At 36.9% G+C, this 27,212-nt stretch overlaps 1 protein-coding gene across 1 annotated transcript in view; it reads right to left on the bottom strand.

Moving 5' to 3' along the window:
- Positions 1-6,394: 6,394 nt before the first annotated feature.
- The window catches only part of PLSCR4 (phospholipid scramblase 4), a 52,179-nt gene continuing 31,361 nt past the window's right edge, over positions 6,395-27,212 (bottom strand). The window contains exons 4-9 of the mRNA XM_090284424.1: positions 18,693-18,928; positions 15,690-15,732; positions 14,354-14,580; positions 11,285-11,446; positions 9,837-9,995; positions 6,395-8,780 (exon numbers count right to left, since the gene is read on the bottom strand). Coding sequence (XP_090140550.1) covers positions 8,733-8,780; positions 9,837-9,995; positions 11,285-11,446; positions 14,354-14,580; positions 15,690-15,732; positions 18,693-18,928 — 875 coding nt within the window. The 3' untranslated portion in view covers positions 6,395-8,732. The remainder of the gene's footprint in view (positions 8,781-9,836; positions 9,996-11,284; positions 11,447-14,353; positions 14,581-15,689; positions 15,733-18,692; positions 18,929-27,212) is intronic.

The raw sequence follows: 27,212 nt of genomic DNA on the forward strand, positions 1-27,212 counted from the left end.
ATTTGAAACTGGGCTTTTCGTGTTTTATATTGATTAAAATTTCAATGTTATGAAAGATGTTGCATTAAAATGTTTTAAATCACTGCTAAATTTTTGGTGTAGTGGAAGGAAAGTGGAATAAGAAGTGGAGATCTGTACTTTTACTTCTGATTATACTACTAATTCCCAGTGTAACTTTGACTACATAATCGGAGTCTCTCTTAATTTCTTCATTTGTATATTAGAATGCAGAACATATAGTTCTTAATGCCCCTTATAAATCTAAAATCCTTTCTATTCATTCTCCCTGGCAGGCTGGCTTGGTTGGTTGGAGCATCATATGTTCAATTCCCTGTCAGGGCACATACCTAGGATGTGGGTTCAATCCCCCAGTGGGGGCATGTTCAGGAGGCTACTGGATAATGTTTCTCAGATAGATGTTTCTCTGTCTCTGTCTCTCTGTCTCTCTCTGAAAACCAACAGACATGTCCTTGAATGAGGATTGAAAAATACATTTAAAAGAAACTTGTAGATAAGTACCAATATATTCTTGACTAAAAAAGACGAGCATAGGTTACTAAAAAAAGAATCCGTGAGCTGCTGCTGCCCCCTATAATAGACTGACCTGGGGGAGGTGCTATGAAACTAGATAAACATTTTGTCATTGTACCTGCTACTTTCTGCCATCCTCTACAGGCCTATTCCTGCAAAACCAAGAGTTTTAAAAATTGTCTATTTTCTAGCTGTTTTCAGCTATTATAATGAAAAATTAAAACTCAAATAAATTATATTTAATAACTGTTAACTAAGACAATTTGAGCAAACATGTTTTTAAAACTGTTGAAAAGATTGTTTCTGTAATTTTTGAGAATAAATTTACCTGAGCTTGGGAACACCACTGGGACTCCTGCAGGATCAAAAGCAAGACTCTCAGAGGGAGCACACGCTCAGACAGGACCTCCTCAGAGCTTCAGGGGCTTCCCAGCTGTGATACTAAACATGAGCTAACATGCCATTATTTTGTTATTTCTATTTCCCTATATTTCTCTGTTAACACACAAAGAAATCACATATCACACAGAAGCAGCACAGAGCATAGTGATCTAAGGTGTAGCCTCTGGAGCCAGCTTCAAAAAGTGGCTTTGTGGGCATCAGCTGGATACTTAAGTCTCTATTTTCTCATCTGCAAAATGGCAATTATTATCATAGTCTATCTCATTGGGTTATGAGAATTGAATAAGTTAATATATAGAAGTTCCTTACAACTGGAATGGTGTCTACCTTATAGGAAGCACTAAAGAGTTAGCTGGTATCCTCATCATTGTTGTCATTGGTAGTTGGTCACATTATATCATCTATATCATGATTTGGTTTGTTTTTCTCCATGCGTGCTCAGATGTATATCCATCTGGCCTGAAGTTAAATCTTGAGGTAACCTACCAACTACACATCTCAAAATTATATAATTTCACATGACTGGCTCCTTTCTTGAGAAACAGCAAAACTAATAATTGCAGGAAAATTTAATGGGCAACCATTAAGTTAATTACTGCATGTTTTTAGAATCTGTTTACTTTTTGTTTAGATAGTATGTGCAGAGCCACCACCATCACCCCAACTTTAGCACCTACCTCCTACCCCACATCTACCATGCACATTACCAGGGAACACTCACCACTAACCCCTTTTGAACAACTGGGAAAATGGGGGTAGGATAGCAGCAGGCTGCCTGATAAGATTCCTAGTTGGAACCATAAGACCAGGCAGCTCTACAAGCTGTTGCATTGCCTAAATTCCACCTGTTCTGCTCTCCCTCTTCCAAAAGCTTTCAGATTTCTCCCTATTATCCAGTCCTTCAGTTTTCCTTCATCACAATTACAGCAGGAAGAAAAAAATTCTTAGCACTCCATCTCCTTCTTACTATTACCCTTTTATGAAGTTTGTTTCTCCTTTTGAAAAATGGTATTGGTGGTTACCTCATGATGCAGTTGGGGAAGTTAAGCAATGTACATTTCAAACGAAATATTATATTTTTATTTTATGCAATAATTCTCTAGCTTTGTGCTGCAATTACATACTTATTTGCTTTATTCTTGCTGAGGGATAGAGGATTACCTTTTCATCTGTTTTCTTGAACACCTAGCACAATGTCATACACATATTTAGAACTTTTTTCATTCATTCAACAAATATTTGTTGAGTATCATTGATGTACTGCTTTCCTGGGCTCTATGTTTGCTGTAATAAATAATCCATCCTAACTTTGCTTGATGAAATTTGGCTAAATTGATCTTCCAATTACATTTACTATGCATTCAGCTTTCAGACAAGACAATAAAATAAATTTTATTCACCTTCAGCAGTACCAGAAAATTTACCAACCTAAACTGTTTGATTAATGGAACAGAAAGATATTATACAACGCATGAGATGGTGCTAGTCACATGGCCTCTACTGAGTGTGCCAAGATCCCATTGAACACACATGCCCATCGTGGTCCTCAAAGATATGGATTTTGTTTGTTTAAAAGTCTGTCTCACCCTGGCTGGTATGGCTCAGTTGGTTGGGTGTTGTCCCACAGACTGAAAGGTCACGCGTTTGATTCCTGGTCAGGGCATATGCCTAGGTTGCAGGTTTGGTTCCCTGTTGGGGTGCATACAAAAGGCAATGAATCAGTGTTTCTCTCCCTCTCTTTCTCCCTTTTCCCCTGTCTCTAAATCCCCTCTCCCTACCTCTCTCTTTCTAAAAGCAATGAAAAAATGTCCTGAGGTGAATATATAATTTTAAAAAAAATTAAGTTTGTCTCATTCATTAGCCTGTGAATCTCTGAGAATACAATTATGTATTTTTTACCTTTGCATTTTTCTGTCTTCAGAAATACATCAGTCCCTGAATTTAGTGGATGCTCAATAAAGTAAATATTGATAGAATGAAATAGTGGGGAGAATGGTAAAACTTTTGACTGGTTACTATAATATTCCAAAAATATGTATCCATAGACTGTATTGTTATTCATCAGGCAGATACTGAGTGAATGAATGCCTGCCATGTGCTATTACTTACCATACTAAGTGTTACCATGTAGCACACATAGTACACTGCCTCACTCTGACTACACTTGGAATGTAGCACTCTGCTTTTCGGTTTTCTGGGGTTTACACTTTAAGAGGCTTAGGGACAAACTGGAAAGGCACTCTGTGCAGGTCAACCAAATTATGAGAAAAGATCCACTTTAAACATTATCACTAGCCAAAAAGCTGACTTTGGTATTAGTTTAATAAATCCAGACTTACAGGTTTCCCGAGTTTGATCTTTTAATATAAATTAAACTAAACCTTAAACACTGTTGCGGGGGGCGGGGGGAGAGACTAAAAGGTAGCCAACTGTCTGAATACTGGCATGATGCTATTTTCTGGAATCACTGCTTATTCTATACTTGAACTTAATTTAACAACTAGTTGGTTATAAGTTCAGTTACCAAATGAGTCTGCTAACTAGCTTTTTGTATAATTTCTGGAAAATTTGGCCATTAAGAAAAATTGTTTTAAGGTGCATCATTTTCACCCCCCAAAAATTTCAATAAAAAAATTAAAATAAATAAATAAGTAAAATGCATTCTTCACTGACATTATAAATTCTAGCAGGTTTCCTCCTTGATACACTGACAGAAACCATAATTAAAATTTAAATGTGTTCTAAATAAGTGGGTTAGAAATAAGCATAAATAAATAACATATCAGAAAGCTAGTTACTACTATGCAACACTACTGAAATGAATTTATTGTATTAAACTTACATAAGCAAGAACCCTGAATGAGCCTGATAATTCATAAGAAGTTAGTTTGAAAATCTCTTTGAAAAAAATATTCAAAGACTGTCTGAGCACATTTGGACTGTTATAACAAAAATACTATAGACTGGGAGGCTTATAAACAACAAATTAATTTCTAAGAGATCTAGAAGTTCAAGATAAAGGTGCTGGCAAATTCTGTATCTGGTGAGAGCCCACTTCTTGGTTCATAGATGGTGTCCTCACATGGCAGAAGGGGTGAGGGAGCTTCCTGGGTTCTCTTTGATAAGGGTACTAATCTCTCACACAAGGACTCCAGTTTCATGATCTAATCATTGCCTAGAGGCCTCATCATGAAGTTCCATCACATTGAAGGTTAGATTTCAATATAGGAATTTTGGGAGGACACAAATATCCAGTCCATAATATCCCACTCCTGCGCAGGGCAAAATTCACGTTTTTCTCACATGCAAGATACACTCACTCCATCTTAACAGCTAAAAGGTCTTAACTTGTTTTAGTAACAACTCGAAAGTCTGACTCCAACTTTCATATATATCATTTAAATCAGATATGGGTGAGATTCAAGGTACAGCTCATCCCAAGGCCAATTGCTCTCCAGCTATGAACCTGTGTAACCAAGAAAATTAGGTGTTTTCAAAATAAAATGGTGGGATAGGCATAGTATAAACACTTTCATTCCAAAAAAGGAAAATAGGAGAAAAGAAAGGAGTGACAGGTCCTAGAAGTTCAAAACCAAACAGGACAAACAACATTAAAACTTAAGGCTCAAGAAAAATCTTTGCCTTCTAGACTCACTGGGGTGGCCATATCACCCACAGGGCAAGGCAGAATGGCCCCACATACTCCAAGCTTGGGCCCTATGGCTCTCCACAACTGGGGCTGAGGCTCCCCCATATAACCCGGTCTCTTTTAAATAAAGTGCTTGTTTGTTTATTCGTTTGGAGAGGAACAGAGGGAGAGAGGGAGAGAAACAGCAGTCAATTGCCTCTCACACATGCCCCAGCCAGGGACCAGGTCCACAACCCAGGCATGTGCCCTGACAGGGAATTGAATCAGTGCCCTACTACTTTGTAGGATGATGCTCAACCAACTGAGCCATGCCAGTCCAGGCAGCCCTTCCTTTTAAATCTAGGTAGAGGCAGCCATGACCCCTTGGTCTGTGCAATCTGCACTCCAGTGGAGAATGGGCTGGCGCCCTCTGGAAGGGTAGCTGGAGAAGTCATGCGACAGCAGGGCCCAGCAGAGCTGCATCTGCTGGGCAGGTGAGCACGGCACCAGAGTGCAGAGAGCAGAATGCCCATCAGAAGTAGTGCCAGGCAGCTTGCAGGGGTCCCATTGGTGCTGGCAGCCCCTCCTCTGAACTACTCTGCCTGCCAGGCCCTTGCACTTTGGCCTGTAATGTGAGTGGCAGCTCTGTTGTTCACCAAATAGCCTTCAAGGTCATTCTTCCATCCTCCCGGAAAGCAGCACTTGGCTTCCCTGAGAATGCTGATCGATCCACATTAGTCTTCCTGGCCACATCCATAGTGTTGTCATAATTTCCAATATGAAAAGGCTGAGAATTTTCTACCTTCAACACTGCTTAGGAACTTGCTTTAGCTAAATATCCAGTTTAATTGATTGCAAGTTCCACCTCCCTCAAAATAATACAACACAAACACAATTCAGCCAAGTTCTTTGCTATGTTATAGCAAGGACTGTCTCTCCTGCAGTTTCCAATAATCTTAGAACCAGAAAAGTCAGCATTTGTGTTGCCTGTCACTACCAGAACCAATAAGTAGAGATAAGGATTGCATTTTTATGGGTGCTTTCTTCAGATGGCAGGCTATCTGAGAAGACAGCGGATTATGTACCCTAAAAGCCATCTTAATAACTCATCTCAAGCTGACCTTTTTTATAAAAAGAAAGGGATAGGTAAGGGGTTTGGAATTCAGGAAGAAAGGTTAATCAGATAAAAGCTGCAGTCCACCAAGTTTCCTAGCATCCTTTCTTCTGCTGACCAGATTTTTCATCTGCATCCTGGTTCATGGGCATTCCCTCCCTGGAGCACACTGGCTCAGACATCAGGTTGATTGCTTGCAGTCCTCCTGGGTTACAAAGGTTGAATTGCTTGCAGGTCTCCTGGAGTCAGGGTAGGACCAGTCATACATTCCAGTTCCTGGAACAGTGGCTTTCTATATGTATTAATTGCTAAACTTATTAACTCTAACTTAAAGCTAAAAACGTTTTGACTGAAGTTCCCCATCAATCTATTTCTCATTTCCATTTGAGATCTCATTAGAATGGCCTTTATCACCCACATTTCTACCAACATTCTGTTCAGGATTACTTAGGCAATTTCTAAGAAAATTAAAGCCTTAGCTACAGCTCTCTTCTTTTCTTTCTGAGCTCTCACCAGAATCGTCTTTAAAATTCTGTCCATGGCAATCTAGGCATCTTCTAGAATGAACCTCAAAACTCTTCCAGTTTCTACCTGTTACACAGTTACAGAGTCACTTCCACATTTTTAGGTATTTGTGACAGTAGCACCTCCCTTCTCAATACCAATTTCTGTCTTAATCCATCTGGGCTGATGTAACAAAAATACCATAGACTAGTGGCTTAAACAACAAACTTTTATTTCTCATACTTCTGGAGTCTGGTAAATCCAAAGTCAAGGTGCTGGCTCCCACTCATGAGAACTCCACCTACATGACCTATCACTACCCCAAAGGGCCTGCCTTCAAATACCATCACATTGGGGTAATTCATACATTTTGGAGGGAATACATTCAGCCCAAAGCAAAAACTCAATCACAAGTAAAAAAGTAAAACAGTATTTTTATAAGCCATATTATATTTATTTAAAAGCCAAAAATATTATGATGAAGTATGAACACACAAATTTCGAGAATACTTTATTTTTTAATTAACCTGATCTATGTTACATAATGAAATACCATTTAAGAAATATAGAAATTATAATATGAACTATTGTATAAAATATAAGACATAGTATTATTGTGAAAGAAAGAGAAATTATAACTGTAAAAGACATGTTAATACCACAAAACTTTAAGAAAAATTAAAAATGTCATATGCTAAAAATAATTTTTTCCTTGGCATTATGCAGCAGGTCTTGGAATGGGATGCATGCAAGTAAAAATTAAAAGTTTATATAGATCAATTTTCTGAATACTATTTGTCTGATTTTCTATAGAAAATGTCAGACATTATTGTGAGAAATAATATATATGTCTCAAAGTACAATTGCCTTTTCAATATAAGGTAATTAGTATTTTAGAAAGCAGCAGCTTTTACATATTTTTTAAAAGCTAGTAGTCATGCATAAAAATGAACGTTACAATAAACTGAGCAAACAACTTTTGCCATGAAAAGATGAATATAATTAAAAAGAGAGGCTCCTTTCTTTCATTTTAATAAGAACTGTGGGTGAAGGTCCTTATCTCAGAATAACAAAGCTCAGAACATTCAGACTGCTTTATTTAATAAGGAGTAGAAGAACACATTCTATTCTATATACTGGTTGTGTTAAAATAAAAACATACACAGTCCACGTCCAAATAGGAAGCTAAAGTGCAAGAGAAGCAAGCAGATTTATCAGAGTGTAGTCACTAACACACTATGCTTTTAATTACTTAACACAAACAAGTACAATTTATATTTTAACTACGTTGGTCCTATATAATGTGTAGAATGTTTACTGTTTTATCTTTGCATAGATACAGATTCATCTATTATTCAAAAAGCAGCAAAGCAATAATAAGCAGTGCCAGAATTTGTAGTTCTTGCTTCTACAAAATACAACATAGATTGTCACATTTCAAATTTTGAAACTAAAACTCCAATTCTTGCAATTAAAACAGCACAGTGATTATCAGGGATCTTCTTCAAAGAAAATGGTTATCTTCTGTGTTACATCAAACAAGATACTATGATTCGATGGTCAACCTTAGAGATTTGGCCAAAACTATTTAATATGTAAGGCATCTGTGATCAAGAGAAGTTAAATTTGTTTTTTTTTTAAAGAGTTTATTCATTTATTTTCAGAGGGGTGGGAGAGGGAGAAAGAGGAAGAGAAACATCAATTGGTTGCCTCTCACATGCCCCCAACCTGGGGACCTGGCTGGGAATCGAACCGGTGACCTTTTGGTTCATAGGCTGGTGCTCAGTCCACTGAGCCACACCAGCCAGGGTGAGAGGCTAAATGTATTAAATGTAAGCTGCTTATAAGGGCATTGATGTCTCTAAGCTGCTAAGAGATCTAAAGTGGCTGTGGCCCTCAACACCATTTTTCCTGACAGTCTGCCTTCTTTTCATATATAAGTCAGCTCCTGATTGTCCATGCTAGCAAAGGAGGGAACAGGCATGGGAAACATAAACCTTATGGTAAAAAGTTTTATTTTATAATAAAGTCAAGTTTTCCATTGAAACCTTTATAAATTTTTAAAGTGATGCTTTGATACATATGCACAAATGAAATGTTCCTTGTACAATAAAATATAATATTTCTGCCTGCCTTCTTTTCTGTTTTAAAGATGAAGAGTATCATTGTTTTCAACTTGAAGCAAACCTGTCTTTGGTAAGAAGATATGTTGATGGACATTACTTATTAATGAGAGCTCTGGAATTCATTTCCCCTAACTCATATTAAAGTGATTTCAAGCTCATTGTATCTATGTTTACTTGGTTAATGAGTCATAGCTTTTTCAGGATGAACTCCTAGTCTACCAAACAGACAATGAGACACATGCTCAATTGAAACACACATTAGATTGTGTTTTTACACTTGTGGCCTACCTGTCAAAGCTAACACCAAGTGAAAATAACCTACAAAAGCAGATAAATATATTTGCAAATAATTGAGGGTTGACTGTAAGCCCAATCCAACCTTTCTAAGTTTTTTTAAAAACCATAAATGCTGATTTGCTGTGTTCATCTATTTTGATGAGCGTTGTGGTGGAGATCTTTCAAAATACATGAAGTCCTGAAATTGGAAAAAGAAAAAAGAAAAGAATTATATTTGTATAAATAAATGACTTGACATAATGCATAAAATATTATCTTGTATAATTTATCTGGCAATCCTCCATACCACTTAAAAATAAATAAATCTAATAAATCTTTATAAAGAGCAGCAATGGGAATATTAAAACTGTGGGTAGCCAATACATTTTCTATTTAGGATACTAATTAACTAATTTTTTATTGTTAAAAGAAAGAAAACCTGGATAATCAATATTAAATATGTTAAATATACCAATTGCAATATGCTTTTGGTTTTTAGAGTAAATATTATCAATTTTATTCCTATGCTTTACTTATAACTATTAACCACTAATTAGTTAGAAATACAGCAAGAGAATTGCTCCTAATAAATATAAACAGGGTATAACACCAAGTAGTGCACTGACAGAGAGGCAGTGAGGTAGAGGAAAAGGTTATCAGCTTTAGAGTTATTTAATTCCACTAAGAAGTTGCAGGACAGACATTTAAAAAAGAATCCTTACCCAATGTTAGGTTTTTTATTGATTTTAGAGAGAGAGAAAGGGTGAGAGAGAGAGAAACTTCAATATGAGAGAAACATCGATTAATTGCCTCCTGTACACACCCCGACCAGGGACAGAACCTGTAATCTAGGCATGTGCCCTGACTAGGAATCAAATCCATAAATTTTTGGTGTACGGGACGATGTTCCAACCAACTGAGCCATCCAGCCAGGGCAGGACAGGTATTTTTAAGTAGTAAGAAAAATCAGTAATATGCAATGAAGACAATTACATCCATTTGTATCTTCCATACTCCTGCCCCTTTATTCATAAGATATTGAATAGTTAGTATTTATAACCCTGAAATTATAAGTACGTTTATTTCCACTTTAAAGATGAGGAGACTGAAGCCTGTGTTAAACACTTTACAAAACGTAACTAGTAAGTGGTAGAGACAGAAGATGGTCTAGTTTCAAAGCTATTGCCTTCCTACTACATTGCTTCTAATCGGAAAGAATAAATCTCTCAAGATAACTCAAAAGCAAAAGGCTCACAATGAGAAAGCAAGCTCCAAAAATCATGGCTTTCATCTTCACATCCAGGTCTAATGGGAAGCGAATGTCAAAGTGGTCAGCTTCGCCCATGGATGATATCAAACCATTCCACTTCCGAATGATACTGCCGATGTTGGAGACACCATCGAGGGATGTGACCTAGAAAGATAAGAATTTGACTTTATGTTTTATTCTTCTCTTTTAGAAGCAGCCTCACTGCGCACAAATATAGTGCAGGAAATTAATATATTAAAACATATTTTCAAATAGGAAATTATGGCCAAGAAGGGCTAAATGTCTTGCAACTGGTGAGTAACTGAGCTAGACTCTGTAACTTACACTTCTCAGGCCAGTGTTCTTTCTTCGTCCTTACATGAGTAACTAGGGAGGTTTGATGTGAATTGATTCTGAAGTTTTTCTCTCTATAGCAAAGGGTGGGAGTTAGGGATTGGAGGGGAATTTCTTCCAGTCCAGGGAAACAATCAAGCAAAAGCAACGAGGCACAGTTTTGTGCATTTCACCAACACCTTATAGTCACTCAAGCTTTTGTGTGCCAAACAAAGCAACCCTGTCTGCTTAAATTATGCCAGGATCCTGAAGGACTTCAGCTTCTACTTAGATACTGACTTTTGGCAATCAGAATGATCCCCCACACAGAATGATTCTGCCCCTGGAATTTGGCTTATCTATATTTTCTACTTCTCTACATGGTCTCTTAAAAATAAGCAATGCTTGATGACATGGTGATGTAAAATGAGAACTAAAGAAAGTTTACTGGGTGTCATGGGAAATACTGAAAAGAGCAATTTTAGATGATGAACTTGCTGAATTGCAAGGCTTTCAGAAAGGACTCTTAAGAAGCTCAGGAAATATTTCTAGGCATCTCCTTTGTCAGACTCATAGGATTATCCCTTGAGACAAAAGCAAAGCACAAAGATTTTTGTTCTTCCTGAGAAAATGTTACAATCTATTATGACTTTTATCCATGTTATCAGTGTTGTCCTATTTCTTGAGGAAACAGACTTCTATCCTGCAAAGAAGCAACATGCACAGCCTTGGGGGTGCCTACATGTTCTGTGATATGGTGGGCGCTTTTCATCACTGAGGACCTGTTTCCTGATCCTGGAAATCTTTGATAAAAAAAAGTTAATTAAATACAACCAAGAATAAAATACATAGATTATGTCAGGCTACTTACTCTCAGAATTTGTGTTTTAATGGTTTCTCTTATCTTTATCAAACACTAAGATCATAAAAAGAGAGCTCACGTTTTGGAAAACATTAAGCAATTCACTAACAATAATTTGAAAATCATATCATGTCAACCAGCTAACTCCTCATATGCCTCTATTCATTCACATGAAAAATCATCTAAAACCAAATCAATGTGAAATCTGTTAGTACACATAGAAAAAAATGGTGGAAACATTATTTCTACATGGGTTTACCTCAAACACAGAATCTGAACCACAGCCGTAGGTGGAGCATGGCCCACGTACACGCATCACAGTTTCCTTCTTCTCGTTCTGGATGCTGTACACCGCCCGACACAGGTTCCAATGGTCTATCACAAAGCCGATGGTCACGCCAGGAGGACACTGCACCTCCAGCTGCAAATGAGGCATGACAGAGGAAGGAGGTTATGTATGTGTGCACATATGCACAACCTAGATGCATTCTTAACCCGTTTGAGGATTGGGGAATTGTTACTGGGAAAGAACCTCCTGTTTTACACAGGTTATTTCTTAGGCTTGTATTTTAGTGAACAGCCTTGAGAGATGAGGTCATACTCCCCTTTGGGACAAGTTATTACTTATTTATCATATAATGGCCTGTTGTCCAGGCTCAGTGTTCCTCGGCTGTATATGGAAACTCCTCAGAATCAACTCCGTAGAACGTGGGGACAAGGGGACCGACAAAAACATGCTGATAGTCATGCCGCTTTCTGTGCTGTAATGAAGATAACTGTGTCTTATGTAGGTGTCTTACATCTTCTAGCACAGTTCACAAAAACAATAAAACTGACTTCTTAGATCTAAATCTCAGACATGACAGTTAGAATAGAAAACAGCCCTGGCTGGTGTGGCTCAGTGGATTGAGCGCCAGCCTGCGAACCGAAGCATCATTGGTTCAATTCCCAGCAGGGGCATATGCCTGGGTTGCAGGCCAGATCCCCAGTTGGGGGCGTGCAACAGGCAACCAGTCTGTGTTTTTCTCTCACATCAATGCTTCTCTACCCCTCTTTCTCCCTTCCTCTCCCTCTCTTTAAAAATAAATAAATAAAATCTTTAAAAAAAATAGAAAGAAAAAAAAACAGAAAAGCAGCATTCTAAAAATGGTATGTTGGGAGAACAACAGAATGTGTTATAGGTATAAAAAATCATTTTTAAAAGAGTTTTAAAATACTGTCCAATACCCTCTTTCAGCTAATTATCTTTACATATTCCTTTGGGAAGAACTAAGATCTTCATATTTAATAATAACAAGTGTCACAAAATTAAATTATCTGGTAAAAGACCAAACTAAAAGTTCTACTGATGATCTTCCCGGTGTCATATATACTTTCCTAAGAATTTTGAGTCCCCTGTGTCTCACCATGGGGCAAACCTACACAGTTTATGAACTGTCAAATGAAGATATTATTGTTCATATATATACAATCACATACATACACAAACATAAATTTGATCGCTTCCTAGGACTGAGATTTCATATAAGTTTAGGCCTGATGTTAAAAAAAAACTATACAATTAGTTTTAAAAGAATCCATATTACTCAGTCATAAAAAGGAATGAACTGTTGATACATGTCACAACTTATATGAATCTCAAGGTAAATTATATTGAAAAAACACTCCTTAAAGGTTCCACACTATATGATTTGGTTTCTATGACATTCTTGAAATGACAGTTGGAGAACAGATTAGTGGTTGCCAGGGGTTAGGGATGAAGAGAGGGGAGAGAGGTAGGTGTGGTTATAAAATATTTTTTTTGTGGTAATAAAACTGTTTGGTATTTGAGTTGTGGTGGTGGACCTAGGAATCTACAAAGCTGATAAAACTGCATAGTACTAAACACACACGCTCATACATATACACACAAACACAAGTCAAACTGGAGAAATCAGAAAAAATCTAGATAATGTTGTGGGACAAAAGTTCCATATATTGGACTGAGGCTGTAATATTGATCTGCTTTACTCTGTCCTGGGTAACCGTGATATTGGAAGGTGGCACTTGCAAGCTTTGATTTACAAAGCCCAACTCATGAATACAAAAAAATGCTTATTAAACAGAAGCATCAAGGATAAGAGATGGAAATTCACCTCAAATATAAGGATACATACACACACATGACAAGAATGCTAAAGGAGTAAGATACCTGACAACAACAGGTAATATCCATTGAACACTATACTATTTTCCAAGCACTATGCTATGTAGTTGACATTTATTTACTATCTAATCTGAAAAACAATCATCCCATGAGATAGGTGCTATTAATATCTCCATTTTACAGGAAAATAAATTAAGGTAGAGAAAGGGCTGAAATAAATTACTATAGTAAATGCATTAGTTATCATTTAAATATCCCAGTAATCAAGGGGGCATTGTTCTGCCCAGTGTACAACAGTGAGGTCCAGAGAGGCCAAATAAATTACCCAAATTCAAATAGCAGGCGTATCTGAAATTCAAATTCTTTTGGGCCCCTCTCTAAACCTATTTTTCCTTTTTTTGGTTGTTTTATTTATTTATTTTTAGAGGCAGGGAAAGGGAGAAAGAGAGGGAGAGAAACATTGATCGGTTGTCTGACACACGCCCCAAACCAGGGACCTGGCCTGCAACCCAGGCATGTGCCCTGACTGGGAATCAAACCAGCAACCTTTTGGTTTGAAGAATGAGGCCCAATCCACTGGGCCACAGAAGTCAGGGCCTTGCTTTTCTTTTTCCTGCAGCAAACAACTTTTCAAGGGCTACACAGGTCACAGAACAGTAACTGAACTGTAGAACGTCTGCATTCCAGTTCGAGCACTGCCACCTCACGTGTGTAACACATCCTCAGGCATTCCATCTGTTTGAGCCACCCTTTCTTTACCTGTAGCCAAGGTTTGTGTTGTGATGGGCAGTGTAAAGTTATTAAAAGCCTCTTCTAATTCTAAAAGCCTACGTTTAGCTTAGTGTACTGTATCTGAGAATACGCATTCAGATAAATGCATGTGACTCCTGTTCTAAGTGACAGGTAAATTTCTAATTCAGTGGACACAACTCATAAAACTGTGGTCACTGACTAAATAATTTTGCTTGATCCACCCATTAGCACTGAAGAGTATAAACCCAGAGGAAAAAGCCCTTTGTGATTTTGCTTAGGGGAGACAATGTGGCTTCCTCCCTCCTCACTATCTTGTTGCATTCTGAGGGGCCAGTGAAAACCCCCTCCTGTGTAATTTTGGAAGGAGCACAACCATGTGTGAAGAGCTGGATCGGGAAGAAACAGTAGATTAGACTTCCATTCTCTGACCTTTTGCCTGGTGGCCGGACAACAGAAGCAACAGCAGGTGCATCTGAAAGGTCTGTGTATTGTCATGATTTCTCTGCCCATAAAGTCAGTGACCCGGAGGATGAAGGGCCTCAGTGTCCGATAAGCATTCTTGGTAAAGTCATCTGTATCTTCCGTTACAGTGTAAACCATCTGGTCCAGGTTGTTTTTAATATCATATTTATTATTAGTTTCAAAACATGTCATCACTAAAAGATAAAACCAGAAAAATATCTTAAATTAGAAGTTGTTAAAGTGGGCCTCAAAAAAGGGAATAAGAGGTACAAACCTCCAGTCATTAAAAGCAAAAAAAAGTCACAGGGATGTCAAGTACAGCAGAGGGAAAATAGTCAATAACATCGTAGTAACTTAGTATAGTGACAGAAGGTTACTAGACTTATTCTGGTGATCACATCATAAGGAATATAAATCTTGAATCACTATGTTGTACAGTTAAAACTAATATAATGTTGTATGTCAAATATACTTTAATGAAAAATTTTTTAAATAAATTTTTAGGGGTCTAAAGCAAAATGGCTTTTATAAAATTTCAAGTAAAATATGATTGATTGGAATGTTAATATAATTTGTATGCCTTATGAGAATTTAAGTAATTTTTTAAATGTAAAACATTTCTTTTAAAATGTTCAGCGTAAAATGATTTTAAAGATATTTTCACATAAAATCAAAGATTGAAAAAATATTCTTAGAGTACCTGAATTCAGAAGACAATTACACAACCATATAAACAAAATTATATATTTTAGACCATAAATTAGTTCATGAAATACGCTGAGGTGATTAGGGTCAATATTAACTGCAAATAAGAAAATAAACCAAGAAAAGCAAAAGCCCTATGTGGTGTCAAAGGAATGTATAGGTCTGGTGCAGTGAGGGTCAGTACCCTTGGGAGAATGAACTGAGAACAAAGGAATTGTATGAGTATACTGTGATTTCTTACTTCCAAAACAAGGGAACTAGGCAGAACTCAGCAGATTTCCAGCTCTGCCACTGATTAGTTAACTATGGTGACCCTGACTAACTTAGACTTTGGCTCCATTTTTTCACCCATGAGAAGTTAACATGGAAGAGCTGGGGTAGGTAAAGAGTAGTGCAGTTTTCCACATAAAATGTAAATCTTGTTCAAGTCTAAGAGCTTATATGTGATGTATAAATAGATAAAATTTTACAAAATATTTCCCTTTATTACTTTCCTGAATCACTAAAAAGTGATCAGTATAAGTAAGGAACTAGATATTGGGTAATACAAATTTCTACCTGGTTCAAAGACTGCCAAACACTACTGAATTATACATACTTTCCAGAGGCTCAAAATGCTGAAGAACGTGTATGTTGTCCAACTGTTGGGATAGAACAAAGCAATTAGGAAAGACAGAAATATCAGAATTCAATCAGCATTAGAAAAGAAACTGATAAGATAGATATTAAAATTTATCAATTAATAATGAAATATCTTTTTGAAACTGAACAGAATAAAAACATTTGATCCCACGAAATCTGCCTATAGGCACCTGATCACGTGGTTATTAGAGCTGTTGAGATAAAAAAAAAAAGTTTTCTCCAGTTCCTCTGTGAAAGACTTAAACATGTCTAAAATATCAGAAAATCACTTCCCACCACAGTCACAGAATCTTGAAGCAGCTGGGTAGACACAGGTTGTCCCTAGCTCAGTCCCAATACACTGGTCTCTCTGACATGTCACCCACAGACTGGAGGTGCTCAGGAAGTTGAGGACAGTTTAACATGGACAGCCATAAAGAGAGCAATTTTCTCAGTGCCTTAAAGAGAGTTAATCAGCCATATGGACTCTACTGCACACAGGAGTGTTCAATTTTATATCATTTTCCAGGTATGTCTGAGAGATTAACATACTGATTTTCATTCACCCAAGCTACTCAACACCAAGACCTTCCCCAGGTGTACACTTCAGTCATGGGAGGATTTGAGAGGGATGTGATGAGGATTAGAGCAAAGGAGGAAAAACATTCCGGGTTGGGATCCCTTCAAAAGGGAGGCTGGAAATACCATTAAATAAACTTCGAACTTAATTTTACCTAGGAATTACTCAAAAGAAAGACACTTTAATGGGCCTGTTATCTGTTATACTTTCTTGCAGAAGAGAAAAAAATCTCCTTGAGGACAGACTTATCATATGTATATATAATTTTAGGTAATATAGATCATTGGACCATTCTGAATCCCTGAGCCCAGAATACTGCCTGTCATGCCATATTTCACCAAATATTTGTTGAATACATATATTAATGAGAAATACACAAATGTGGTGATGAATAAAATTTAAAATAATAACTAGACATGAATATTTTGGGGTTTGATTGATTATAGGAAGGTATAGAGAGCACATAATCCTTCATTCAAAACCTTTTCTTATATAAAAACACAATCAGGTGAGGGATCTAAACAAGTCTCAACATATATCCTTTACAAAATATCAAAAATGGCCACTAAGGTGGGTGATAGCTCCTTAAAAAATCTAGAATGTTAAAATCTGGAATTAAGACGTAAAAATACTGTATGGTAGAAGCATTCACTGCTGAGCAAGATTTTCTAAGGACACAATGCCTGTTAATGTGGAAGAAGTTTGCCCAGTAGGATACTATGGCCGTTAAGGAACAGCTCTCTAACAAACTGGTGGAATCACTGGCCAAACCAATATTCTAGAAATAATATAATCCTGCTACTTTGGATACTACAGTGGTGATAGTCCTGATAGAGTTTCATATATCTGCACATGAGATGGCAAAAAAGCTAGGATAAAGAAAATGATAAAGATGATGGTTCTGTCTTCTGCTCACAGACAAGGAGTATTAACTCATAACAATCACACAGCTATCATCTATTGGTTGTGACCTGTGTGCCAAAAATACTGGGCACAGTACAAACCTCATTCAAGGTTGTAGAGTAAGGGATAAGTAGAACTAGAATTAGAAACCAGGTTTGTCTGGCTCCAAACTTGTTCTGTTTATTTTTTTCATTTTTTTTAAACTCAAAACATTCCTGAAAGGAAAAACAAAATTCATGAAATATGTTAATGTAACTTCAGTGAAAAAATTGAGAAACTGTTCTTTAATATTTAAATGAGCAATATTTAAGTTGTACATTTTCAAAAGAGAAATAACACCAGATCTTGGATTTCCAAGAATAACTTCAGTTATTCATCATTGAGTATAAAAGACTTTCTAAACTTGATTAACTTATAAACGTTTTATAAGCTTTTAAAATAATATAGGGTTTTACTCTTACACTTTACCTGAATGAGTAGCTTTGCATTTTGTCATTATTTTTCCAAAACAACAATTTAATTTCAAATTTTGGTACACGTAAAACCAAATTTTCCTGATCCAGCTGTACTGACTTACAGGTATCAACACTGTAATATTGTACCAATGGTTTTCAATGCACAAGAATAACAGAGTCTCCATTATTGCGTAAAATTGAAAAGAAAAACTTATCTACCTCAAGGAATGTCTGGTTGACTACATGGGAAGATACGTATTGAATTGGCAAGTCCCTTACTTATATTTCAACACTTTCTTTTTCTAAAAGTGAAACATGATTCAGTAGTTTCTAAGGGCTTTCCAATACTAGCTTTATCTTATTTTCATTAAGCAATCTTTTTGAGTTTTTAATATGGACTTTGAAACATACCATTTGGTACACCAACTTGGTATATTTCTTATCTGGATGTCCTGGTAGTCCCAGTATGTCTATAATGGAAATTATGGAGTCACTGGACTATGTGAAGGGGCTCTCTGGAATTTGGCCTGAAGTACTATCGTTGGTAGGTGCCCTATTTTTATATACATTGTATGTTTGGGGGAATGACAGGCTGAATGATGAAAACTATGGGTGGTTAGAAAAGGCAATGGGCTAAGACACTCAGTAATTCACTCACAGTCTGCTCTTCTATTCTTTTTTACGTTGCTTTTCTTCATGTTAACTCTACTTCTAAGCAAACGGCACCCCAATTAGAATCTTTAGTAGTTTTTTTTTTTATATTCATATTCTTATTTTTTAAACTGCCTGCAACAGGACATCATGAACACCTTAAAATTCAACTCATATCCCTTTACAAAAACCATACTCATCCCACCAAAAACATGCATATACTCTGATCTCCTTTCACATTTTTAAAATTAATATCATCACTCTTACAGTCTCACAAACCATATTATCTGTTATCACTGACCCATCATTTCATTTACTCAGTTCAGCCTTTTGTCTCTTGTTGAATCCCCATACTTCATTAGGAAATATACATTGGATTTGTGTGAAGTACCTGGGTTAAGTATCTCAGGCCAGGAGGGCAGCCTGGAATTGGAGCTGGCCCTGGCATCCATGTTATTGGAGCAGATTTACTTGACACTGGATATTTGCCAGGCTGGTACTGGATAGGAAGGGGACCACCAGTTGGATGGCAGTAGGGGAAGGTACTGGGCTTCTGTGAACTGTAATATCCCACAGGCAAGCCTCCTGGGTAGCCTATTGGTGGAAGGACAGCTGCTCCAGGGGGTCCTGTGTTAAAAAACAAATGAAAGTGTTATATATTATTAACATTGCAATATATTGGAAGTTAGTATGACTTTTTACATGAAGTTTATATGGATCACATGGCATCCACTTAAAAGTAACAAGATATTCCAATTTCTGAGAGTGTACCATGTACCAACACTGTACTAACGGTATTACATACCATCTCATTTATGAGATAGTTATTCCCATTTCAGAGGTGTAGAAATAAGCATTGGAGTATGAAGTAACATGTTAAATTCTCTCTGCATTAAGGTTTGTTCCTCTTTTGAAGAATTAATATACTTACTTCATTAGGTTGTAGTGGGATTAGCCCAAAGCTAGCATATAATTAGCACCATAAATTTCTGTTAAAGGTACAAAGATAATAAGGTCTACTTAATTTTAAAGACATACTTTTAATGACTGCTATCTAATTCCAAAAATGTTTCATCATTCCATACCTATTAGTAGTCATTTTCCATCACCCACCCTGTTCCTTAGTCCCTGGAAACAATGGTCTCCACAGATTTGCCTAATCTAGATATTTCATACAAATGAAATCATATAACATGTAGCCTTTGTGTCTGGATTCTTTCACTTAGCATAATGTTTTCAAGGTTCATTCATGTTGTCACATTCCTTTTCTTTCTTTCATCTTGCAGTTTTTTATATGCAATTAATTTTGCATTTATTTTAATGCTTTTTTTATTATTGAGATATAATTTACATATAGTAAAAGTAACCCTTTTTTGTGTACAGCTGAATTTTCACAAACTCACACAGTCATGCAACTACCTCTACAATCAAGATACAGAACATGTCCAGCATCCCAAAAACTTCCTTCAAGCCCCTTTGTAGGTCATTCCTTATTTTTAAAAATTCTTTTTGTAGAATTCCTTTTTATGGGCAACTAATATTCCATTGTATAGATATACACATTTTATGTATCGATTTATCAACTGGTGGACATTTGGATTGTTTCTGCTTTCTGGCTATTATAAATAACACTGCAGTGAACATTGGTGTACAAGTTTATTTGTTGCTATATGTTAGAATTGGCAAATGGTAAATTTATGTTCAATTTTTTGAGGAATTGCCAAACTATTTTCCAAAGTGGCTTCATCATTTTACACTCCCATCAAAAGTGTATGAGGGTTCTAATTTCTCCATATCCTCACCAATACTTTGTTTTCCCCCAAGATTGGTTGGGCTATTCTGAGTGCTTTGCATTTCCATATACATTTGAAGATTAGTTTCCTAATTTCTTCGAAAAAGCCTACTGGGAAATTGCTAAGAATTGTATTGAAACTGTAGATCAATTTGGAGAGTACTGCCATTTAACAAGTTAGTTTTCAAATCCATGAACATGGGATATCTTTCCATTTGTTTGTCTTCTGTAATTTCTTTCAACAATAGTTTGTTTTCAATGTACACATCTTATAATTCTCTTATTACATTTATTCTAAGTATTTTATTCTTTTTGATGTTATTATATGTAGAATTGTACTATTACTTCCTTTTGACTTGTTCATTGCTCTTGCTTAGATATACCATTGGGATTTTGTATACTGATCTTTTATCCTATTACACTATTGACCTCACTTATTAGTGCTAACTCTGTCTATGTGTATGCAGTTCTTAAGATTTTATATATACAAGATCATGTCATCTGCAAATAGAGATAGGTTTACTTCTGTTTTTCCAATCTGGAAGATTTTTATTTCTTTTTCTTGCCTAATTACCCTGGCTAGAAGCTCTAGTACGATGTTGAATAGTAGTGGCATGAGAAGGCATCCTCTATTGTTCTTGATTTTAGGGGGAATGCATTCAGCTTTTATTAAGGATAGTAACAGCTGTAGGGTTTTCAAAGATGTCTGTTACCAGGTTGGGGAAGTTCCCTCTCAATCCTAATTTGCTAAGTGTTTTTATTATGAAGGATGTTTCATTTGGCCAAATGTCTTTTCTCTATCCATTGATGTGATCGTCTGGTTTTGTTACAGAATGGGGGTGTCCAAAAAACCCCAGAGCTTTCAGCTGGGGGATGGAGAAAAGTAAGCAGCTTTTAGGATGCCTTTGCATGCCTGGGGCTAGTGGCTGGTAACTTTGTTGCACAAATGGCTTTGAAACTTCCAAGGCCCAAGAAGACGGGAGGGGTCTTGGACCATGGGATGGTACTGAAAGAGTGGAAAGAGCCCGAGTAGGGTTCTGTGAATGGTCAGAACTGGTTGCCACATCCACTGTGTCAAAGGAGGCAGTCAGGGATTTAAAAAGCAGCTGCAGACATTTTTAGTGGGGCTCTCCAGGCTGCTTTAAGAAGGGAGTTTTCCATGTCGTTTTGAGAAGGTTCTTCATGCTGTTTTGAGAGGGAAGCACCATGCGGCTTTGAGAAGGCAGTTTACAAGGAGGCTGAGAATCCACGCGGTTCTGCATTGAAAGCTGGTGGGAACCACAACACAGAAAGACCTCCCCAATCAGAACTGAATGATTGGCAGCTACCGGTAAAGCTGAACTGTGTCTAGGAAGTAGGGAAATGGTATTTCTAACTTTTCTAAAACTAGCCTGGTTTGGTAGGGGCAGGCAGAACTATGTGATTATGGGTATTTTAAAGAACATAAGACTTAACGGCAGAAATCCGCAAATAATCTAAATCTATATAACTGTTAAATAAACAGTTCTTTTTCTTTTCCCTAAACCCTGGTATTGAGAGTTATAATTCTGGCGGCGGGCAATCGGGCCCCTAACTAAACAGCCTGTGGGTTCTGTTTCAATCAGAGCAGCCCAGGGGTTCTGTTACAGTTTTTGTCCTATAGTCTACTAACAGAATATATACATCAACTAATTTTCTTTTTAAATTAAATTTAATAGGGGTAACAAGTCAGTAACATTATATAAGTTTCAGGTGTACATTTTAACACATCATCTGTATATTCCATTGTGTGCTCACTGCCCAAAGACTAGTCTTCCTCTGTAACCATATATGTGATCCTCGTTAATCTCTTCATCCTCCCCATACCCTCTTTCTTCTTTTGTAACCACCAAAATTTTTACTATGTTTATGCATTTGTTTTATTTGTTCATTTGTTGCTTTTTGTTTTATATCCCACATATAAGTGAACCATATGGTTCTTGTCCTTTTTTATTTGCTTTATTTCACTTTACATCAATTAAATTTCATATGACAAACCAACCTTACATTCTGGGGATAAACCCCACTTGGTCATGGTGTTTAGCCCTTAATATATGTTGCTGCATTTGGTTTGCTAGTATTTTGTTGTACATTTTTACAGCTATATTTATAAGGGATATTGATCTGCAGTTTTCATTTCTTGTGGTGTCTGTCTGATTTTGCTAACAGGGTAATGTTTGCCTCACAGAATGAGTGGGAAAGTGTTGACTATTCCATTTCTTTTCGGAAGAGTTTGCAAAGGATTGATATTAAAATCTTCATTAAGCATTTAGTAGAATTCACTAATGAAGCCATTTGGGCCTTGGCTTTACTTTGTCAGAAATTTTAAGTTACTAATTCAATCTCTTTACTTGTTATGTGTATCTATTCAGGTCTTCCATTTCCTCTTCCATCAATGTCAGTTGTTTGTGTCTTTCTAGTAATTTGTCTATTTAATCTGGGTTTTCTGATTTGTTGGCATACAATTGTCCATAGTATTCCCTTATAATACTCTTTAATTTTTGTAAAGTTTTTAGCAATGTTCCCATTTTCATTACTGATTTTAATAATTTGTCTATTATTTTCTTTGTCAGTTTGGCTTAAATTTTTTCAATGTTGTTGATCTCTTCAAAGAGCCAATTTTTGGTTTTGTTGAGTTTGTCTATTTAGTTCTTTTCTCTATTTCATTTACTTCTGCTCTGATCTTTAAGATTTCCTCCTGCTTTCCTTGGGTTTGGTTTATTTCCGAGATGAAAAGTTGGGTTATTTTTTTGAGATTTCTTATTTATCTATTTATTTATTAACCTCACTGAGGACATTTTTTCATTGCTTCAAGAGAGAGAGGAAGGAAGAGAGGAAGGGAAAGAAACATCAGTGTGAGAGAGAAACAACCACCAGTCACCTCCCGTACACACCTACACCGGGGATAGAACCTGCAACTTAGACATGTGTTCTGACCAAGAATCAAACCTGCAGCCCTTCACTTACAGGACAATGCTCCAATCAACTTAGCCAAACCAGCCAGGATGAGATTTCTTTTTTTTTAAATTTATTTCTCAGTTTTATTTATTTATTTGTTTATTTTATTTATTTATTTTTAGAGAGAGGGAATAGGAGAAAGAGAGGGAGAGAAACATCACTGTGTGGTTGCCTCTCACTCACGCCCCCAACTGGGGACCTGATGTGCAACCTAGTCATGTGCCCTGACTGGGAATTGAACCAGTGACACTTGGCTTGCAGGCCGACGCTCAATCCACTGAGCCACAGCAGCCAGGGCTGAGATTTCTTATTTTTTAATGTAGATGTTTACAGCTATGTATTTCCCCTCTAAGTACTGTTTTAGCTGCATCCCATAAGTTTTGGTATGTTGTTTTTGTTTTTTCATCTCAAAGTCATTTCTAATTTCTCTTGTAATTTCTTTTTGTCCCTTCGATCATTTAGGAGTATGCTGTTTAATTTTCCCATATTTGTGACTTCCCAAATTTCCTTCTATTGTTATTGGTTTCTAATTTTATTTCATTGTGGTAGAATATGCTTTGCATGATTTCAGTTATTTTAAATTTACTGAGACTTGTTTTATGTCTTAACCAGTACGTTGTTTGGTAGAGTGTTATATATGTGTGTGTTTTGTCTGGTTTGTTTTAGTGTTCATAGCTTTTCTTTCTTTTTTGATTATTTTCTTAGTTGTTCTACTCATTATTATAAGTGCAGTATTGTAGCTTCCAACTATTATTTATTGAATTCTCTATTCCACATTTTATTTCTGTCGGTTTTTGCTTCACACATTTTAGAGCTGTTTTCAGGTGTATATACTCGTTATGTATTTCTGATGGACAGACACTTCCACTATTAAACAATGTCTTTTATCTCTAGTAAAATTTTTGTCTTAACGTATATTTTGTCTAATATGAGTATTGCTATTTCATTAATTCTTATCAACAACTAAGTTTAAGAAACATTGTTATATATAATGTTTTGCAAACTAGATACATACGTGGGCTTTGAAATCACTTTAATAATTCACAATTGCAATTAAAAAAATGAAACTAAGTAGGCTGGACAAAAATAGAAAATATCACACTGTAATGCCATATACTATATACTCACTGTATTATGTATTACTTGGTGAATTTATGTTGGTTAAATATAAAATACATACGTTTCTACTGTTTAGTGCGGGTCATAGTAGATTGTCATCAAGAATGTTTGCAAGCCACTGATTCAAAGAAGCTTTTATTTGACCAATGTGAAGAAAAGAAAGAATCTATTCTGGAATGGAAAAGGAGGAGACAATGTTACAAAACTGTGATGGAGCTTGTTTTCATCATGGTGATAGTTCTCTGTGGATCTACAGGAAAAAAAAATCTTACCAAATTTTAGGTTAAACTGGTTTCTCTCTGAAAATTACTTACTTAGTTCTTACAATGTGTGCATGTGCATGTATCTGTTTTCTTATATATCTACTCAAAAATTGCTGGAAGGTCATTCCAGATGATGGCAAGAAGGTAAAGTGAGATTCATCTCACATTTGGGTAATTTTGCTAAAGGGAATAAGACTGGATAGAAGGCTCACTTGGGCTGTGATGTGGAAACTCCTCCAATGATGTCATATTTTCCTGGTAACCTAGGCTTTGGGTACTATGAGTCTATAGAATAGGGGTTCTGGTATCTTTTTGTAATAAAAAGCAATGCCACGTAGCCGTATAGAACAGGGACTGTTATCTCCCCCAAAATGTATACAGTTCCATTGGCAACTGTTTTTTTCAAAGGTCACTATTGTGGAATGAACAGGCCTTGACAGAGTGGGATAACATGGAGGTGATGCTCTCTCAGAGAATCCAACGGAATGAATCCTAGATACCATGCAGATATGGAAGAAACTCTTGTTTGAGGAAGCTATGTTGACTACAAAAAAGAAAAAAAGAAATGAAAGAAAGAAACAAAACACTTACTGGGCTCTTTTATGTTCCAAGCACTGTTATAACTACTTTATAAGTATTAAATCTTTTCATCATTACATCAACCCTATTTGAGAGGTACTGTTATTATCATTAATTTACAAATAAGGAAACTGAGGCATAAGGAGGTTAAGTAACTTGTTGAAGGGTACATTGCTAATATGTGGCAGAGTCAGAATTAAAACTCAAGTATTCGGACTGCAGAGTCACCATTAACTACGTTAAGAGCAGAGGCCAGGAAGACAAACACCAAAATGGGCTTCTGTGGAGGGCCCAGAACTGCCGACTGGAAGAGCAACTCTAGTTAGTAGCTATTTTCAGGTCCTTAAGTCCTTAGGTTCAACACAGCCTCCCACTACCCATGGGACAGCACAATGCAGGAAAAAACAGCTTAGCTAGCAGAAAGTTGGTTTCAAGACCGTAGAGGTCACCAGCATAGAGGCAAAGCAGTGGTCTGGAGTCGGCTAATGCTGAGAAAGCCAACCACCACCAGGAAGGGACATTGCTTGAGAAGTACTTTGGGATGAGAAATACAATAAAGATGGCAATCCCTGTAAGGCAAGAGGGACAAAGGCTCTGATTCTGGTGATTTGAACATGAAAAGGAAGAGGGGCTTTTGAACCTGATGCAGTCTAGAGATTTTGGTTACTCATAAAACTCTCACTCATGAAAGTCATGAATTGCAAAACTATTTCTCCTAATACTGTCTGAGAACAAGGCCATAAAATAAATCCACATTCCTTTACCTAGGAAACATTCCTCAAGCCCATTTCAAGGAACAGCTGCTGTGCTTGCTGCTAGGAACAGAGAGTTGTACAAAGACATGTCTGTCTTCCAAGACATCCAGTTCTGTGGAGAATACACACATTTATAAGAAAAAGTGAATGGTCATCACGAAGCAAGAGACTGGTGTAATTAGAGGTAGCTGCATAATATGTGACGAGATCAGAGAGGAGGGGCACCTGACCTAGGCACAAGGGGCACCCTAGAGGTGAGTGCTGACACTACAGCTCACCAGCAACTCCACGAGGGGGCAAAGGCTTTACAGGGAGAAAAGATGCAAAGTGAGCAGTTGCATAAGGGAGGCTCAGCACTGTCGGGGGGACAACCATGTATGGAGGTTTAGCAGATGAGGTAGAAAGGAAAACTGGGAAGAAGTGAAAATTATGGAAGATCTATCCTCTGTGCCAAGAACTTGAAGTTTATGCTAATAAAATGGAAAGTGGAGTGATTAGTTTTACATTTAGAGCCATAATGGATGAGAAGGTTGGATTAGGAAGGACATGCTTGCAGAATCCAGATGGAAGGCACGGAAGTTTGATTGTGATGAATGGAGCAAAAAGTGGAGAAACAATAACCAACATTTAAGAACAATATTGTCTCGGTTAACAGATTGAATGCAAGGAAAGATCCTTGAGTTTCAGACTTTGGTCCCTGTAGGCCTCCAAAGTAGAGAAAGAATAGAGGATGTGTGTTCGGGAGCAGTATGCCAAAGCTGGATCGAGAATCACTAAGCCTGATATCCAGGGTCACCTAGGGAAGGGTTCTATAGGCACTGGAAATGCAAGTTTAGAGCACAAGAGATTGATACAGGCTAAGGAATTCACAAGTGGTTAAAGGCCAATGAAACCATGGGTATTACCAAGGTGACTTGGGAGAGTGTGTAGGACAGCAGTTCTCAACCTGTGGGTCGCAACCCCTTTGGGGGTCGAACGACCCTTTCACAGGGGTCGCCTAAGACCATTGGAAAACACATATATAATTACATACTGTTTCTGTGATTAATCACTATGCTTTAATTATGTTCAATTTGTAACAATGAAAATACATCCTGCATATCAGATATTTACATTACGATTCATAACAGTAGCAAAACTACAGTTATGAAGTAGCAACAAAAATAATTTTATGGTTGGGGGTCACCACAACATGAGGAACTGTATTAAGGAGTTGTGGCATTAGGAAGGTTGAGAACCACTGGTGTAGGAGGATGAGTAAACAGAAGGAGTGAGAAAGGGAAGGACAAGGGAGTGGACCAAGGAACTCTAGAGAATGCCAGTGTTTAAGGGTAGGGAACACAGAGCTCGTGACACAGACTGAGACTCAGGAGAGACCAAAGGAAAAAATAATGGTAACCAGAAATAATGTCAAATTAAAGCTCCAG

This window comes from Furipterus horrens, unplaced genomic scaffold (genome assembly GCF_987537825.1).
Source record: "Furipterus horrens unplaced genomic scaffold, mFurHor1.1.pri manual_scaffold_1, whole genome shotgun sequence".
Taxonomy (NCBI): Eukaryota; Metazoa; Chordata; class Mammalia; order Chiroptera; family Furipteridae; genus Furipterus; species Furipterus horrens.